Raw genomic sequence first — 16,194 nt, 5'->3', positions numbered from 1 at the left:
AAGCACTCAGGTGGGCACAATAAACAGACTCATTCCCTGCCCACAACAGTCTAGGCTGTAAGCTCATGGTGGGAAGGGAATGTGTCTGTTTTTTGTTCTGTTGTACTTTACCGAGTGCTTAGTACAGTGATTTGCACACAGTAAGTGTTTAATAAATACCAGTGATTGATTTATAAACTGCTCCTCAGTGCTGCTGAGCAGAGCCCACACAGTGAGTTAGGACAGTTATTGTGTTTCTGTGTTTTCCAAATAGATATTAGAGAGGGAGACCCCAAGTTTTCCCCATAAAGCCCCTCAGCCAACAGCTTCCCCATCACTCCCCCGCCTCATTCATTCAATCGTATTTATTGAGCACTTACTGTGTGCAGAACACTGTACTAAGCACTTGGGAAGTACAAGTCAGCAACATATAGAGACGGTCCCTACCCAACAATGGGCTCACAGTCTAGAAGACTTAACTGCCATTCCTCAATTCAACTACTCCTCCAAGCCCTCCTGCCCTCTAACTGCCTCAGTTACCCCATCTGTAAACTGGGGATTAAATCCTACTCCTTCCTGCTTAGACTGTGAGTCCCATATAGGACAGGGACTATGTTGAACCTGACTATGTAGTATATACCCCAGAGTTTATGTGCCTGGCACATATTAAGTGGTTAATAAGTACCGTCAAAAAAAAATAGACTGCTGACCTCTCCACTCTTCTGGTTCCTAGTTCCCACAGGACAGGGAGGAAGAGGGAGCAAGTGATTCCCACGCTGGGTTCTTTCCCCTGGGCCCTTTGGGTGGCCCGATTCTTTAGCCAGGGAAGGGTCTGCTTTTTTGGATCTTGCAGCAGACAAGCCACTCAGATCTCCACTCAGATGAGAAGCAACATGGTTCAGTGGAAAGAGCCCGGGCTTTGGAGTCAGACGTCATGGGTTCAAATCCTGCCTCGGCCACTTGTCAGCTGTGTGACTTTGGGCAAGTCACTTCACTTCTCTGGGCCTCAGTTCCGTCATCTGTAAAATGGGGATGAAGACTGTGAGCCCCCCCGTGGGACAACCTGATCACCTTGTAACCTCCCCAGTGCTTAGAACTGTGCTTTGCACATAGTAAGCGCTTAATAAATGCCATTATTATTATTATTATTATCTCCACACACACACACTCAGATCTGCCTGTCTTTTACCCAGCAGCCACTGGGACAGGCAGGCTGGCCACCCTCCAGAGGCCACACTCCCTCTCAGAAACCTTGACCCCTCAAAGATGATGCTCCCACGATTACCCTGGGGCCTAAGTCTCCCTTGAGTGATGGCCCAAAAAAAGACTTTCCCTGTTTCCCAGACACCCATGGGGCTCCATCTCCAACAAGTGATGCTTAAAGGCACAACGTGCTGGGCAGCTAGAGGTCTTCTCTCAACAGAACCACTGGCCCCCACCCACTGGGATAGGATGAACCCCACAGGCCCCAGAAATGCTCACGGAGACTTGGTTTCTGCCAGGCCCAGAGGGGATAGGGATCTGGCAGAGGGGAAAGACCCTGACAGGCTCCAGGAGGCACACAGGGCCACAGGGCCTAGGCAGCAGGGGAATCAGCATTCCTTTCCTCTCACCCTTTGAAAACAGGCCAAAGCCAGCCTTCAGTCACCTCCAGGCCTGTCTTCCCAGACTTCTTCCCTCATCCCCTGGACTGGCAGCTGGAATGGGACAGCAGCAGAGCGAGCCCCTGGCTAAGACTGCTGAACCCTTGGACTCACTCTCTGGAGACAGCTCAGTCATTCCTCCCACTTCCCCAAGGAAACCACCTAACAGAGCACAGATTTTTGCCTGCAGTTGGCCTGGACGGCGGGGGGAGGAAGGGGGTGGGTAAGAAACCTTCCTCCCTCCCTATAACAACACTAATAATTGTAGTTTTTGTTAAATGCTTACTATGTGCCAAGCATTCTACTAAGCACAGGGGTAGATACAAGTTAATCAGGTCCCCCAGAGGGTTCACAGTCTAAGTAGGAGGGATCCCCATTGCAGATGAGGAAATTGAGGTCCAGAGAAGCTACAGAGAAGCAGCATGGCTCAGTGGAAAGAGCCCGGGTTTTGGAGTCAAAGGTCGTGGGTTCAAATCCCGGCTCCACCAATTGTCAGCTGTGTGACTTTGGGCAAGTCACTTCACTTCTCTGTGCCTCAGTTACCTCATCTGTAAAGTGGGGATTAAGACTGTGAGCCCCCCCCGTAGGACAACCTAATCACCTTGTAACCTCCCCAGCACTTAGAACAGTGCTTTGCACATAGTAAGTGCTTAATAAATGCCATTATTATTATTATTACCTTGTCCAAGGTCACACAGCAGGCAGGTGGCAGAGTCAGCATTAGAACCCAGGTCCTCTGCCTCTCAGGCCCACTTTGTTTCCACTAGGCCATCCTGCTTCTCATGGCAACCATAATAATTGTGGTATTTGTTAAGCTCTTATTAAGTGCTAAGTACATTCATTCATTCAATCGTATTTATTGAGTGCTTACTGTGTGCAGAGCACTGTACTAAGCACTTGGGAAGTACAAGTCACCGGGGTAGATGCAAAATCATTAGATTGGATGGTCTGAGGGGAGGGAGAACAGGTGTCAATGCCCCTATTTTACAGATGAGGAAATTGAGGAACAGAGAAGTGACTTTTCCCAGGTCACCCAGCATGAATTAATCTATTTCTATTGTCCATCAGTGATCCTATTCCAAACAGCCTTCTCTCCCCATAACCCTCCACAGGGGCCCTTGCTATTGGAGGGTGATGAAGCCACCCACTGGCCTTAATTCAGCCTTGTAAATAACTACCTGCCCAGACGAGTGGAATGAAGCTCTGACACATTTTCCTTTCCACCTGGCTCCTTGGGGACACAAAGTGGGGAAAAAGAAAACCCTTGTCTAGAAGGCTGATTTAATTCATTCCTAGGATAAAGATTCTCAAGTCCCTCAAATCAGTCAAACAAAGATTCTTCCTATTTTCCTAATGATTTCCCCTCCCCACTATGTTCCCTCTGTGGGCAGAAACAAAATCCTCCCATCATCATCCTTTCTTTCTGAAAGAAAGAAGAGGCAGATAAACTCTAGAGTCAGAATCACTAAACTCAGAAGGCCTTGCCTTCTGTTATTTAAATTTTTGGAAAGCTGCCAGTAGAACAAGGAGGTATTTTACTTTACAAAGAGCCCCTATCAGCACACTACCAGTCCCTGATCATTAAATGATAGCTCATTAGTGGCTGTTTACAAATTCAAGGGACGGGACAGCTTCAGTCACAATTTGCTTCCGCTCTTCCCTCCCCTTACCCCGACTTGGGTTTCCAGGACTTTCAGGTTATGCCCAGATAATAATAATAATGACATTTGTTAAGCGCTTACTATGTGGTGCTTACTATGTGCAAATCACTGTTCTAAGCACTGGGGTGGGGAGGAATACAAGGTGATCAGGTTGTCCCATGTGGGGCTCACAGTCTTAATCCCCATTTTACAGATGAAGGAACTGAGGCACAGAGAAGTTAAGTGACTTGCCCAAAGTCACACAGCTGACAAGTGGCAGAGCCAGGATTAGAACCCATGACCTCTGACTCCCAAGCCCGAGCTGTTTCCACTGAGCCACACTATGAAGTGAAGCCACAGCTCCTACCCAAACTCCCCTTCCCCCACCCCCAAAGCCTGGGTATCAGAAGTAAAATAGAGTGGGTGCATTTGGAAGTAGAGTGGCCTAATAGAAAAAGCAAGGGCCTTAAGGTCAGAGGACTTGGATTCTAATCCTGGCTCCGATACCTTTCTGTTGTGTGATCTTGGGCAAGTCAATTAACTTGGGTAATTGGGCAAGTCAATCAATTAGGAGAAGCAGTGGGCTCAGTGGAAAGAGTACGGGCTTTGGAGTCAGAGGCCAGGGGTTCAAATTCCGGCTCCGCCAATTGTCAGCTGTGTGACTTTGGGCAAGTCACTTCACTTTTCTGTGCCTCAGTTACCTCATCTGTAAAATGGGGATTAAGACTGTGAGCCCCCCGTGGGACAACCTGATCACCTTGTAACCTCCCTAGCGCTTAAAACAGTGCTTTGCATATAGTAAGCACTTAATAAATGCCATCATTATTATTATTATTAATTAACTTCTCTTTGCCCCACTTTCCTCATCTGTAAAATAGGGATTCGATTCCTATTCTCTCTCTAGACTGCGATCCCCAGGTGGGGCAGGGACTTGCACCTACCCCAGCACTTAGTATGGTACTTGTCCCATAGTAAATACTTCACAAATGCCATTAATATTGTGGGGTACAGAATATGACTCCTCTCAGGATCGTCCCTAGAGAGTCACTTAACTTCTCTGTGCCTCAGTTACCTCATCTGTAAAATAGGGATGAAGACTGTGAGCCCCCTGTGGGACAACCTGATCACCTTGTAACCTCCCTAGCACTTAGAACCGTGCTTTGCACATAGTAAGAGCCTAATAAATGCCATTAAAGACAGAAAGAAAAGAAGTAAAGAGAGATCCAGTACTCTTCCAAACTCAGATATGAGAAGGAGAGTCCAGCAGAGGCATACCCATTCCATTCCTAGCTTGGGCAGTGGCCAGAGAGTGGAAGGCAATCTGCTACAAGTCAAGACTCACCTGTGCTGGGCAGCAGCTGCATAGAAGAGAGTCAAGGGTGGAGACTCAAGTTTACTGCGCTGAAGGTGGCAGTGGTAAACCGCTTCCATATTTTTACCAAGAAAACCCTAGGGAAACACTACCAGAACGTTTGCAGATGGAAGTAGGGCGTTCTGGGAGAGATGTGTCCATGGAGTCACTATGGGTCAGAGGCAACTCGACATCATAAGACAGTATATGAGTGTTGGGTAAAGGGGGATGGTACATGCTCACTCTCAATTCCCCCACTGGCAAATCTACCTCTTTCCTTTCTCGCGAGTGCTTTGTCTCTATCTTTCTCTCTGTCTCTCTCTTTTTCTCTCTGTTTCTCCCATATTATAGTAGCCATAATTGCAGTAATGGTATTTATTGAGCACCTACTGAGTGCAGTGCATCATCATCATCATCAATCATATTTATTGAGCACTTACTGTGTGCAGAGCACTGTACTAAACACTTGGGAGAGGCCGCAGAAGACTAAGACATTCTCCTCCTTGTCTCACTCACCAGAGTGAGTCACAGATTGTTTAATCAACCATATTTAATGAACACTTACTGGATGCGGAGCACTGTACTAGGCACTTGGGAGAGGACACTATACCAGAGTTGGTAGACACATTGGAGTTGGTAGGCATGTTCCCTGCCCAAAAGGATTTTACAGTCTAAAATTCTCCTGGTCTACTTGACTTCAGTCAAACAAGGCTTGAAAGCCAGTGGGCTTGTGGTGGAGAAGAGAAGAGCTTCAGGAACAGCCTACCCCGTCCCACTTGGGGATGTTACAAAGAGTAGGCTGGCATGGTAGGTGTGAAGGTCGAAGGCAGTGAAGGCTGTTTTCATCCCACCAGATGTTTTAATCTGGGCTACAGGTTGGTTGGGCTGGGGTCCAAGGCCTGGCTTCTTCCTCCTCATTGAGTGAAAGCCCTGGCGCTGCAGGAGAGGAGGGCAGTTGCAGGAGGAGGGCAGATGCAGTTGGTGGGCAGTTACAGTCCCAAACCACTGGCGTGGGCTTGCACTGGAAGCTCTGACATCTGGGCACCTCCCACAACTCTGCTGCCCAAGACATGCCCCTGCAAGAGCAGGGGGCAGGTGAGACCCGCATCCCTACCTGCTGTGTGACCTGTGTGAACTTCTCTGTGCCTAAGAGAAGCACTGTGCCTTAGTGGATAGAGCATGGGGCTGCGAGTCAGAAGTACCTGGCTTCTAATCCCTGCTCTGCCACTTCTCTGCTGTGTGACCTCAGGCAAGGCAGCATGACTTAGTGGATAGAGCACACGCTGGGAGTCAGAAGGTCATTGGTACAAGTGGCTCTGCCACTTGTCTGCTGTGTGAACTTGGGGAAGTCACTTCACTTCCTCTGTGCTTCAGTTACCTCATCTGTAAAATGGGGATTGAAACTGTGAGCCTCATATGGGGCAGGGGCTGTTTCCAACACGATTTGCTTGTACCCACCCCAGCACTTAGTATGGTGCCTGGCACATAGAAAGTGCTTATCAACTATCATAATTATTATTATTATTATTACTTCACTTCTCTATGCTTCAGTTACTGATGGGGTTAAGACTGTAAGCCCCATGTGGGACATGGACTGTTGGTCAGTCAATCATATTTATTGAGTGCTTACTGTTTGCAAAGTGCTATACTGAGATCTTGGGAAAGTACAATATAATAATAAACAGACACATTCCCTGACCACAGCAAGTTACAGTCTAGATTAGTTTATCTACCCTTGATCAGTTTGTAACCTTCCTGGTACTTACTACAGTGCCTGGTACATAGAAAGCATTGAACAAATACCATTAAAAAAAGAAAAAGTCACACAGCAGACAAGTGGTGGGGCTGGAATTAGAGCCCAGGTCCTTCAGATTTCCAGGTCTGTGCTCTATCCATTAGGCAACACTGCTTTTCTCCTCCCACTGTAGGCCTAAAATACCAGGGCCAGAAAATAGATTGTTTCTAGGTTTGGGGACAAAGAAGGGGTGCAGGTGGGAAAGTCCCCAGGAAGCCCAGTGTGTGTTAACTGAATTTCAGAGAGGCAATCAAAAGCGCAATGGGGAAGCAGAAAATTCTCTTCCTTGTATAGCTCCCTGCAACCCTGCAAAGTCTCATCTGTTAACTGTGGCCTATGAAATCTTTGATTTCCCGCTAATAACAGCTAGCAGGGAGAATGCTAAGTGGACTTTTTTGCAGGTAGGATGTTTATGGTGATTGGAAGGACCCATTAGCATCTGTGCTGGAAGGATTAAAAAAAATACAAAAAACAACAAAAATAAGAGTTCCTTGTAATTAGGTCTATTAATAAGCCCGGTGATGACTTCTAATCATCACATCCCCCAGCCCGGAACAGCTTCCTGGGGAGCGAGGTTGGGCTGCTTCACGGCCCCCTCCCTGGTTTAGCCCCCAGAGAGGGGGTGGGATTTCTCCAAGAACCCCTCCAGCAGCTGCCGCCAGCCCCACAGCCGGCCCCAGGCTGGGGACCCCAAGTGTCCCAACTTTCTACCCAGCAAATACCGGAGTTCCTGGATCCTTCCCTGCCAGCCAGCAAAATCCTTCTTCCCGCTTCCTTCTTCCCTTACCTGTAATTTATTTTAATGTCAGTCTCCCTGACTAGAATGTCATCTCCTTGTGGACAGGGATCTTGCTTACCACCTCTTTTGTATCGTACTTTCCCAATTCACTCATTCACTTGTTCATTCAATCATATTCTTTGAGTTCTTACTGTGTGCAAAGCCCTGTACTAAGCACTTGGTAGAGTACAATTTAACAATAAACAGACACATTCCCTGCCCACAACGAGCTCACAGTCTAGAGGGGAAGACAGATATTAATATAAATAAATTAATATATATAAGTGGCATGGGGCTAGGAGAGGAATGTGAGCAGAGAATGTGTCTGTTTACTGTTATACTATGCTCTCCCAAGCACTTAGTACAGTGCACTGCATACAGTGAGTGCTCAATAAATACCATTCATTCATTCATTCATTCACTCGTATTTATTGAGCACTTACTGTGTGCAGAGCACTGTACTAAACACTTGGGAAGTACAAGTTGGCAACATATAGAGATGGTCCCTACCCAACATGGGCTCACAGTCTAAAAGGGGGAGACAGAGAACAAAACAAAACATATTAACAAAATAAAATAGAGTAAATATGTACAAATAAAATAGAGTAATAAATATGTACAAACATATATACATATATACAGGTTCTGTGGGGAGGGGAAGGAGGTAAGGCGGGGGGATGGGGAGGGGAGTCGGAGGTCATGGGTTCAAATCCATGAGAAGCAGCGTGGCTCAGTGGAAAGAGCAAGGGCTTTGGAGTCAGGTCATGGGTTCAAATCCTGGGTCCATCAATTGTCAGCTGTGTGACTTTGGGCAAGTCACTTCACTTCTCTGTGCCTCAGTTACCTCAACTTGCATAACAAAAAACTTCTACATGTTGAATGGTTTCATCCTTCTGGTTCAGGGCAATACCACTGACTGATTGCTTGTCTTCCTGTCAATCAGTCAATCATATTTATTGAACACTTACTGTGGGAAAAGGTGAGGAGTCCTTTGAGCTGGGCACCTAGAAGCTTCTAGCTGGGGAGCGGGAGGCTCTCCGCCTCCTATTGCCAGATTTCCTGCACCCCAACATCCTGGCCTGGCATCACCAGGGAAAGGCAGAGGAAGGGACTCTACTCAGAGGTAGGCAACCCCAGAAGCCCTTGGATCTGCTGGTATCTGCCTGCCAGTCATGAGTATCACTTATTAAGCAATTACACCACCAGTTCACAGCACTGTGCCCTGAGGGTGCCCTGGAGTCCCATGAGTGAAGGGGCTCCACGGGCCTAAGCTTCACCCAACCACCCACCCACCTTGACCCCACAGCACCTGTATATATGTATATATGTTTGTACGTATTTATTACTCTATTTATTTATTTATTTCATTTGTACATATTTATTCTATTTATTTTATTTTGTTAATATGCTTTGTTTTGTTCTCTGTCTCCCCTTTCTAGACTGTGAGCCCACTGTTGGCTAGGGACCATCTCTATATGTTGCCAACTTGTACTTCCCAAGTGCTTAGTACAGTGCTCTGCACACAGTAAGCGCTCAATAAATACGATTGAGCGAATGAATGAATGAATGAATGATGGGGGCAGGGCTTCTCTCCCAGTGTTGGAGGCAGGGCAGGGGCATTCCAGGCCTGCTTTTCCCAGGGATGGCCCTGTGAGAGCAGTTTTCATAAATAACCCAGAGCAGGAAACACTCCTTCCTCTGCTATTTCCATTAACCCCAGACAACGATGAAAGGGGTTGGAACCAGAGTGAATTCATGGCTGGCCCCATAAGGAAGCCAGGGGAGTAAAAGGAAAGCCCCTGTCCTGAAGCTCAAGCCTCCACAAAAGGACAAGAGGACAGATGGTCAGGAGGAGAGGAGGTCAGGAAGACAGAAAGGGAGGAGATCAGAATGACAGGAAGGCAAGTCAGGAGGTTAGGAGGACTGGAGGGAGGGAGGTCAGGAAGCTAGGAGGACAGAAGGACAGGAGATCAAGAGGTCAGAAGGACAGGAGGTCAGGAGGACAGGTTATGAGTTCAAGATGACTGGAGGAAAGGAGGTGAGGAGGACAGAAGACTAGGGTAGGAGGACAGAAGGTCAGGAGACAGGGAGGATCATGCTCTGGAGCCTGTTCCAACCTCTGGAATATCCCTTGTGACAAAACTAGCCCAACCCAGATGGCAAAATTCTCCAGGACAGAAATGCAGCCACCTCAGGGCTGGAGAAAGGCTCCACTTAAATGGCACTATAGGCCTGAACCGAAATGGCCAAGTGATGAATCACATACTCTTAGGTACAAGAAGCTACCTCAAAAGATCATCTTGTCTAGCTCCCTGCCTCCAGGCGAGTGAATACTTAAACCTTCTAGGACAGAACCTCACAGCCAATTGGGAGCTTCCAAACATTCGGGCATCAGAAGGCCATCCTCGTCTCAGAGGATGTACTGGTTCTGTGGAGAACAGAAGGGCAAAGAACAAAATAATCCTGACACTTTACTGCCCACCCCTGGGCCCCGTCAAAAGCTCTGCCCTCTTCCCCTCTCACTGACCCCGAGCTCGCTCCCCGAAACACAGTAATAAAGCAACACTCACAATGATCATCTGGCAGACGTGCCCACGGCAGAGCTCGGAGTACGATGAGTAATGCACGTACACCACCCAGCTGCCCACGAAGATGCCCAGCCACGCTAGGAAGAGATACTTCACCTTAATGCCTGGGAGACGACTCTGTAAAGAGAAGATTGCCAGTGTTACTTGACCAAGAAGCTACTGGTCAGAAAGTCGCAGATCTCTCGCCTACCCCCACCTCGCTGGGAAGAGCCCCTCCTGCCTCAGTTGGCCACCAACCGCAACTTGTCAGCCACTTTTTTTTTTTAATGGTATTTGTTAAGAACTTACTGTGTGCCGGTCACCGAACTAAGGGTTGGTGTGGATACAAGCTAATCAGGTTGGACACCATCCCTATCCCACATGGGGTACATGGTCTAAATCCCCATTTTACAGATGAGGGAACTGAGGCCCGGAGAAGTCATGTGACTTGCCCAAGGTCAGACAGCGGACAAGTGCTGCTTGTCCAGAGAAGCAGCGTGGCTCAGTGGAAAAGAGCATGGACTTTGGAGTCAGCGGTCATGGGTTCAAATCCCAGCTCCACCAACTGTCAGCTGTGTGACTTTGGGCAAGTCACTTAACTTCTCTGTGCCTCAGTGACCTCATCTGTAAAATGGGGATTAAGACTGTAAATCCCCCATGGACAACCTGATCACCTTTTTTTTTAATGGTATTTGTTAGGCGCTTACTATATGCAAAGCACTGTTCTAAGCACCTTGTAGCCTCCCCAGCACTTAGAACAGTGCTTTGCACATAGTAAGTGCTTAATAAATGCCATTGTTATTATTATTATTATTAAGTGGCAGAGTCAGGATTAGAACCCAGGTCCTTCTGACTCCCAGGCTCTAGTGACTAGTCCATGCTGCTTCTCCTACCTCCAGTCCAACCCCCTACAGCAAAATTGCCCACCTGACCTCAGCAGGACTCAGAGACCGCCCCTCCCTGACTAGGTTCTAATCCCAGTTCCACCACTTGCCTGCTGTGTGACCTTGAACAAGTCACTGCACTTCTTTGTGCCTCAGTTGCCTAATCTGTAAAATAGGGATTAAGACTGTGAGCCCCATGTGAGACATGGACTGTGTCCAAACTGATTGGATTGTGTCTACCCCAGTGCTTGGCAACACCTGGTACATAGAAAGTGCTTAACAAATACCATAAAAAACAAAAACCCTCCCCTTCTTTCCAGATGCATTTCAAAGTCTTCCTCCTCCAGGGAGCCCACCCCAATTCAATCTCGCTGCTTTCCCGCCCATCGGCACAATCTGTCACCCGCTCCTCACCCTCAACTCATTTCTGTCATTCCTGAACCTCACCTACATGTGGATTTGTGTTTGTCTGCCTTCCCCTATGAGAACAAAGCCTCTCTGAGGGCAGAACTACTGTCTCTTTACACCCGAGTCTCAGTGCCCTGCACCCCGCTCTCTATCCTGTGGGTGTCAACATGTGTTGATGGCCTGACCATGTCTGAGGAACATAGTCTGCCCTCCCTGAATGAATAAACCACTGCTCTCCCCAATCCCACCTGCCACCCCCAGGTCTTGTCCCTCCCCCTGGAGATTTAGAGATTCTTTCCCCCCTTTGAATCCTCCACCCCACCAGCACAGGGGTGACTGGCCCAACTGGATCTGCCCTTCGTGACCGGGGTTGAATATGCTTTAATATTCAGACCAGGGTTGAATATGCTTTAATATTCAACCCTGAGAAGCAGAGTGGCTCAGTGGAAAGAGCCTGGGCTTGGGAGTCAGAGGTCATGGGTTCGAATCCCGGCTCCACCCCTTGTCTGCTATGTGACCTTGGGCAAGTCACTTAACTTCTCGGAGCCTCAGTTACTTCATCTGTAAAATGGGGATGATGACTGTGAGCCCCACATGGGACAACCTGATCACCTTGTATCCCCTCCAGTGCTTAGAACAGTGCTTTGCACATAGTAAGCGCTTAACAAATATCATTATTATTGTTATTATTTAATATTCAGACCAGGGTTGAATATGTTTTAATATTCAACCCTGAAAGCAGAGTGGCTCAGTGGAAAGAGCCTGGGCTTGGGAGTCAGAGGTCATGGGTTCTAATTCCAGCTCCGCCACTTGTCAGCTGTGTGACTTTAGGCAAGTCACTTCACTTTGCTGGGCCTCAGTTCCCTCATCTGGAAAATGGGGATTAAAACTGTGAGACCCACGTGGGACAACCTGATCACCCTGTATCCCCCCAGTGCTTAGAACAGTGCTTGGCACATAGTAAGCACTTAACAAATGATATCATTATTATTATTATTTAATTGCAACCACTGCATGTCCTGGCTCCATTGCTTATATACTGTGTGACCTTAAGCAAGTCACTTTACTTCTCTGTAAAATGTAATTTATTTATTTATATTAATGTCTGTCTCCCCCTCTAGACTGCAAGCTTGTTGTAGGCAGAGAGTGTATCTACCAACTCTATTGTATTGTACTCTCCCAAGGCTTAGAACAGTGCTCTGAACACCATAAACAGTCAGTAAACACCACTGACTGACTGGACTGCATTGGCTGATTGGCTCTGGATGGGACAGGGACTATGTCTGCTCAGATTACATTGCATCTACCACAGTGTTCGCACAAAGAGCATGGACCTGGGACTCAAGAGGACCTGGGTTCAAATTCCGGCTCCACTACCTGTTTGCTGTGTGAGCTTGGGAAAGACACTTCACTTCTCTGATCCTCAGTTACCTCATCTGTAAAATGGGGCTTAAAACTGAGAGCCTCATGTAAAACATGGACTGCGTCCAATCTTGTATCTACCCTAGTGCTTAGTACAGCATCTGGTAACAAATACCATTTAGAAGAAACAAAACAAACAAAAAAACCCCAAATACCACAATTAGGTGTTTCCGCATTATCCCAAGCACTTATAAAATACTAACCATGTATAAAGTACCGTACCCAGCAATGGGGAAAGTATAGGGGAGTTTTCAAGGAGCTAACAGTCAAAGCGGGTGGTGGTGAAAGCAGACATATGCAAGACTAAGAAAAAAAATCAACTCAACAATGAAAGATCATTGAGATCCTTGTGCCCACTCAGAGATTTCAGGAGAAACAGAGAGCAAACACATCCCCTGGGATAATAATGTCCACCCCATCTGTTCCAGATGGGGGAATTGCTGAGTTCTGTCTTAAACAGCACAACGTGCATTAGCAATTCTGAACAGGTAGGTAAGAGACAAACAGCTTTCTGCCAGTCACAGAGGGCAGCGGCAGCCATATACCAGGCAGCATCAGGCAGATCAAAGACAACCGAGCCAATGATGGACGAGGGAAAAGTCCCAGGGGACAGCTCCGGATTCAGTGAAGCAGCCCTCTAGTAATGAGGTTGGGGGGATCCAACCTCTAAGATGTACCTGTTCTCTAAGATCTTGGAGGAGAGGGAAGAGGGGAGATACTTAAGTGGCCCAAGCTGTCTCCAGCTGGCCTTGCGACCCAAAACTGTCGCCACTCACATGACACACGATGGGTCATACCGTTGACACACACAAGGTGCCGACTGGAGCTCACAACCACTCTTGGCCCCCCTCGGGCCACGAAGCGAGCAGGTGCTCGTGGCTGAACCTTCCGGCTTCTTCCCGAAGAAGTGGCCAAGGCCTCTGGTCCCGTCACTCCCCTCCGGTCCCCCCCTCCTTCGCTAGATAATCCCAGGTCCCGTCCCCCGCCTCTGGGGCTGACGGATTCATTTACCTGTATATATGTTTGTATGTATTTATTACTCTATTTATTTATTTTATTTGTACATATTTATTCTATTTATTTTATTTTGTTAGTATGTTTTGTTTTGTTGTCCACCTCCCCCTTCTAGACTGAGCCCACTGTTGGGTAGGGACCATCTCTATATGTTGCCAACTTGTACTTCCCAAGTGCTTAGTACAGTGCTTTGCACACTGTAAGCACTCAATAAGTACAATTGAATGAATTAATGAATGAATGCCACTGAGTGTCACGCAGAGGTCCCAGGGCAGGACCTCTGGGCTCCAAAGGGCTTATCTGCACGTATGTGGAGGACACTTTGATAAGGAGGTTTGATAAGAATGCCACCATGAATATACCAAGCGGCAGCCATCTCCGGAGAGTTGGATGCATTTTGTCTCCCCAAGCAGATGTCACCCTGAGGCGACTTCTTATCTGGCTTATTTCTGAAGCCGGTCCAGGCTGTGGCCTGTTAGTCTGGATGTCCCATATATGCCTCTGCTCCCACAGTTAATGAGAGAGAGAGAGAGAGAGACAGACAGACAGACAGACAGACAGAGAGATTCAGGGAGGAACCTGTAGTGACGTTGACTCTTTCTATGGCTATGGTATTTTCCCCTGTGGTCTTTACAGCAGGTCACCCATTCCAATTTGAAACATGACATCAGCATGTGTTTCCTCCACTAGGAAAACGGTTCAGAGTCAGGATCAAACTGCCAGGCGGCCGCCAAAGCCAAAATGCTCAACAGAATGTTGTCCAGTCAATTCCAAAGCCATTTGTTAGAATTGAAACTACAAAGCCAACTTTTTTTTCCTTTTTTTTTTTTGGTATTTGTTAAGTGCTTATTATGCGTCAAGTACTGTTGTAAGAGCTGGGGTAGATACGAGATAATCAGGTTGGTCACAGTCCCTGACATACATAGGGCTCACAGTCATAATCCCCATTTTACAGATAACTGAGGCACAGAGAAGTTAAGTGACACCACATAGCAGACAAGTGGAGGATCTGGGACTAGAATCCAGGTTCTTCTGACTCCCAGGAGCCATGTTCTATTCACTAGACCATGCTCATTCTGCTTTCGGCCCTCCCCCTTGCCCAAGCCCTGTCCTAAGTGTTTGATGTCCTTTGACGGTTTTGTCTGGCTCCAACTTTGCCAGTGCTGAGCCCAGAAAGGACCTACCTAGCCCTGTGTAGACAATCTGGAGGAAGGGGCAGGCAAGGCAGCCTGAACATAGGATCATTAGGAAGATGGCAGGTCTCACTAGACAGTAAGTTCGCTGTGGGCAGGGAACAGGTCTGTTAACTCTGTTGCACTGTCCTCTCCCAAGGGCTCTGCACACAGCAAGCACTCAATAAATATCATTTAGGATGATGATGTCCACCACCCAGTTCGCTGGCAAGGGCTCAATCCGCAACATTTCTGGTCTGTAACCTTGTTGTGAGCATGGAATATGTCTGTTATATTGTACTCTCCCAGACACTTAATACAGTGCTCTGCACACAGTAAGCACTCAGTAAATATGACTGAAAAAGAAGCAAAGTCACCTGGATCATGCTGCTAGGTATTCATAGGTACTCTTATTGTTACTACTACTACTATAGCTGGATCTATAATTCCATTTATCTATTTTGATGCTACTGATGCCTGTCTACTTGTTTTGTTGTCTGTCTCCCCCTTCTAGACTGTGAGCCTGTTGTTGGGTAGGGATGATCTCTATCTGTTACCGAATTGCACTTTCCAAGCACTTAGTACAGTGCTCTGCACACAGTAAGCTCTCAGTGAATACGGTTGAATGAATGGATTAATTCAACCCCCAAAGCTGGAGAGAAATGCTCACCAGGGAGCTGGCCTCTCTGCACCTCTGCATCCTGTGGGAGAGGAGAGGAGGAGGAGAAAGAGAAGGAGGAATGGTGGTGTTCATGGAATACCTACTGAGGGCAAGGAGGCACTGGGGAAAGTGCAACAAGAAGGTGCAACAGAAGCAGTGTGTCCTAGTGGAAAGAGTGCAGTTGTAGGAGTCAGGAGATCTGGGTTCCAATCCCAATTCCGCCACTTGTCTGCTGTGAGACTAAACTTCTCTTTTCCTCAGTTTCCTCATCTGTAAAATGGGGATTTAATTACCTGTTCTACCTCACCCTTGGACTGAGTCCTGTGTAAGAAGCCTGGATAGAGCATGGGCCTGGGAGATAGAAGGACCTGTGTTATAATCCCAGCTCTACCACTTTTTTTCAAAATGGTATTTGTTAAGCACTTACTATGTATAAGGCACTGTACTAGGGTAGATACAAGCCAATCAAGTTGGACACAGCCATGTCCCACATGGGGCTCACAGTCTTAGTCCCCATTTTACAGATGAGGGAACTGAGGCACAGAGTGACTTACCCAAGGTCACGCAACAGACAAATGGATTAGAACCCAGGTCTTTCTGACTCCCAGGCCTGTGGTCTATCCACTAGGCCATGATAACATTTGTCTATGCAACCTTGAGCAAGTCACTTCACTTCTCTGTGAACAAATATTATTATTATTGTTATTATTATTACTGCAAGTTCTTTGTCCATATTATTATTGTTATTATTATTACTCCAACCTGATTATTTAGAACCTTCCCCAGCACAAAGTGCTTTTTTAAAAAATGGTATTTGTCAAGCGCTTACTATGTGCCACATACTGTACTAAGTGCTGGGGTAGATACACGCTAACCAGGT

General features: G+C 47.2%; 1 protein-coding gene across 2 annotated transcripts in view; it reads right to left on the bottom strand.

Moving 5' to 3' along the window:
* The window catches only part of DIPK1B (divergent protein kinase domain 1B), a 71,477-nt gene that overhangs the window by 42,448 nt on the left and 12,835 nt on the right, over positions 1–16,194 (bottom strand). For both annotated transcript variants that reach the window (XM_038745198.1, XM_038745199.1), the window contains exon 2: positions 9,757–9,891. In XM_038745198.1, the coding sequence (XP_038601126.1) occupies positions 9,757–9,891 (135 nt within the window). The remainder of the gene's footprint in view (positions 1–9,756; positions 9,892–16,194) is intronic.

The sequence above is a fragment of the Tachyglossus aculeatus genome, chromosome 4, assembly GCF_015852505.1.
Source record: "Tachyglossus aculeatus isolate mTacAcu1 chromosome 4, mTacAcu1.pri, whole genome shotgun sequence".
Lineage (NCBI taxonomy): Eukaryota > Metazoa > Chordata > Mammalia > Monotremata > Tachyglossidae > Tachyglossus > Tachyglossus aculeatus.
The sequence above is the reverse complement of the archived record's forward strand: the minus strand, read 5'-3'. Positions and strand labels throughout refer to the sequence as shown.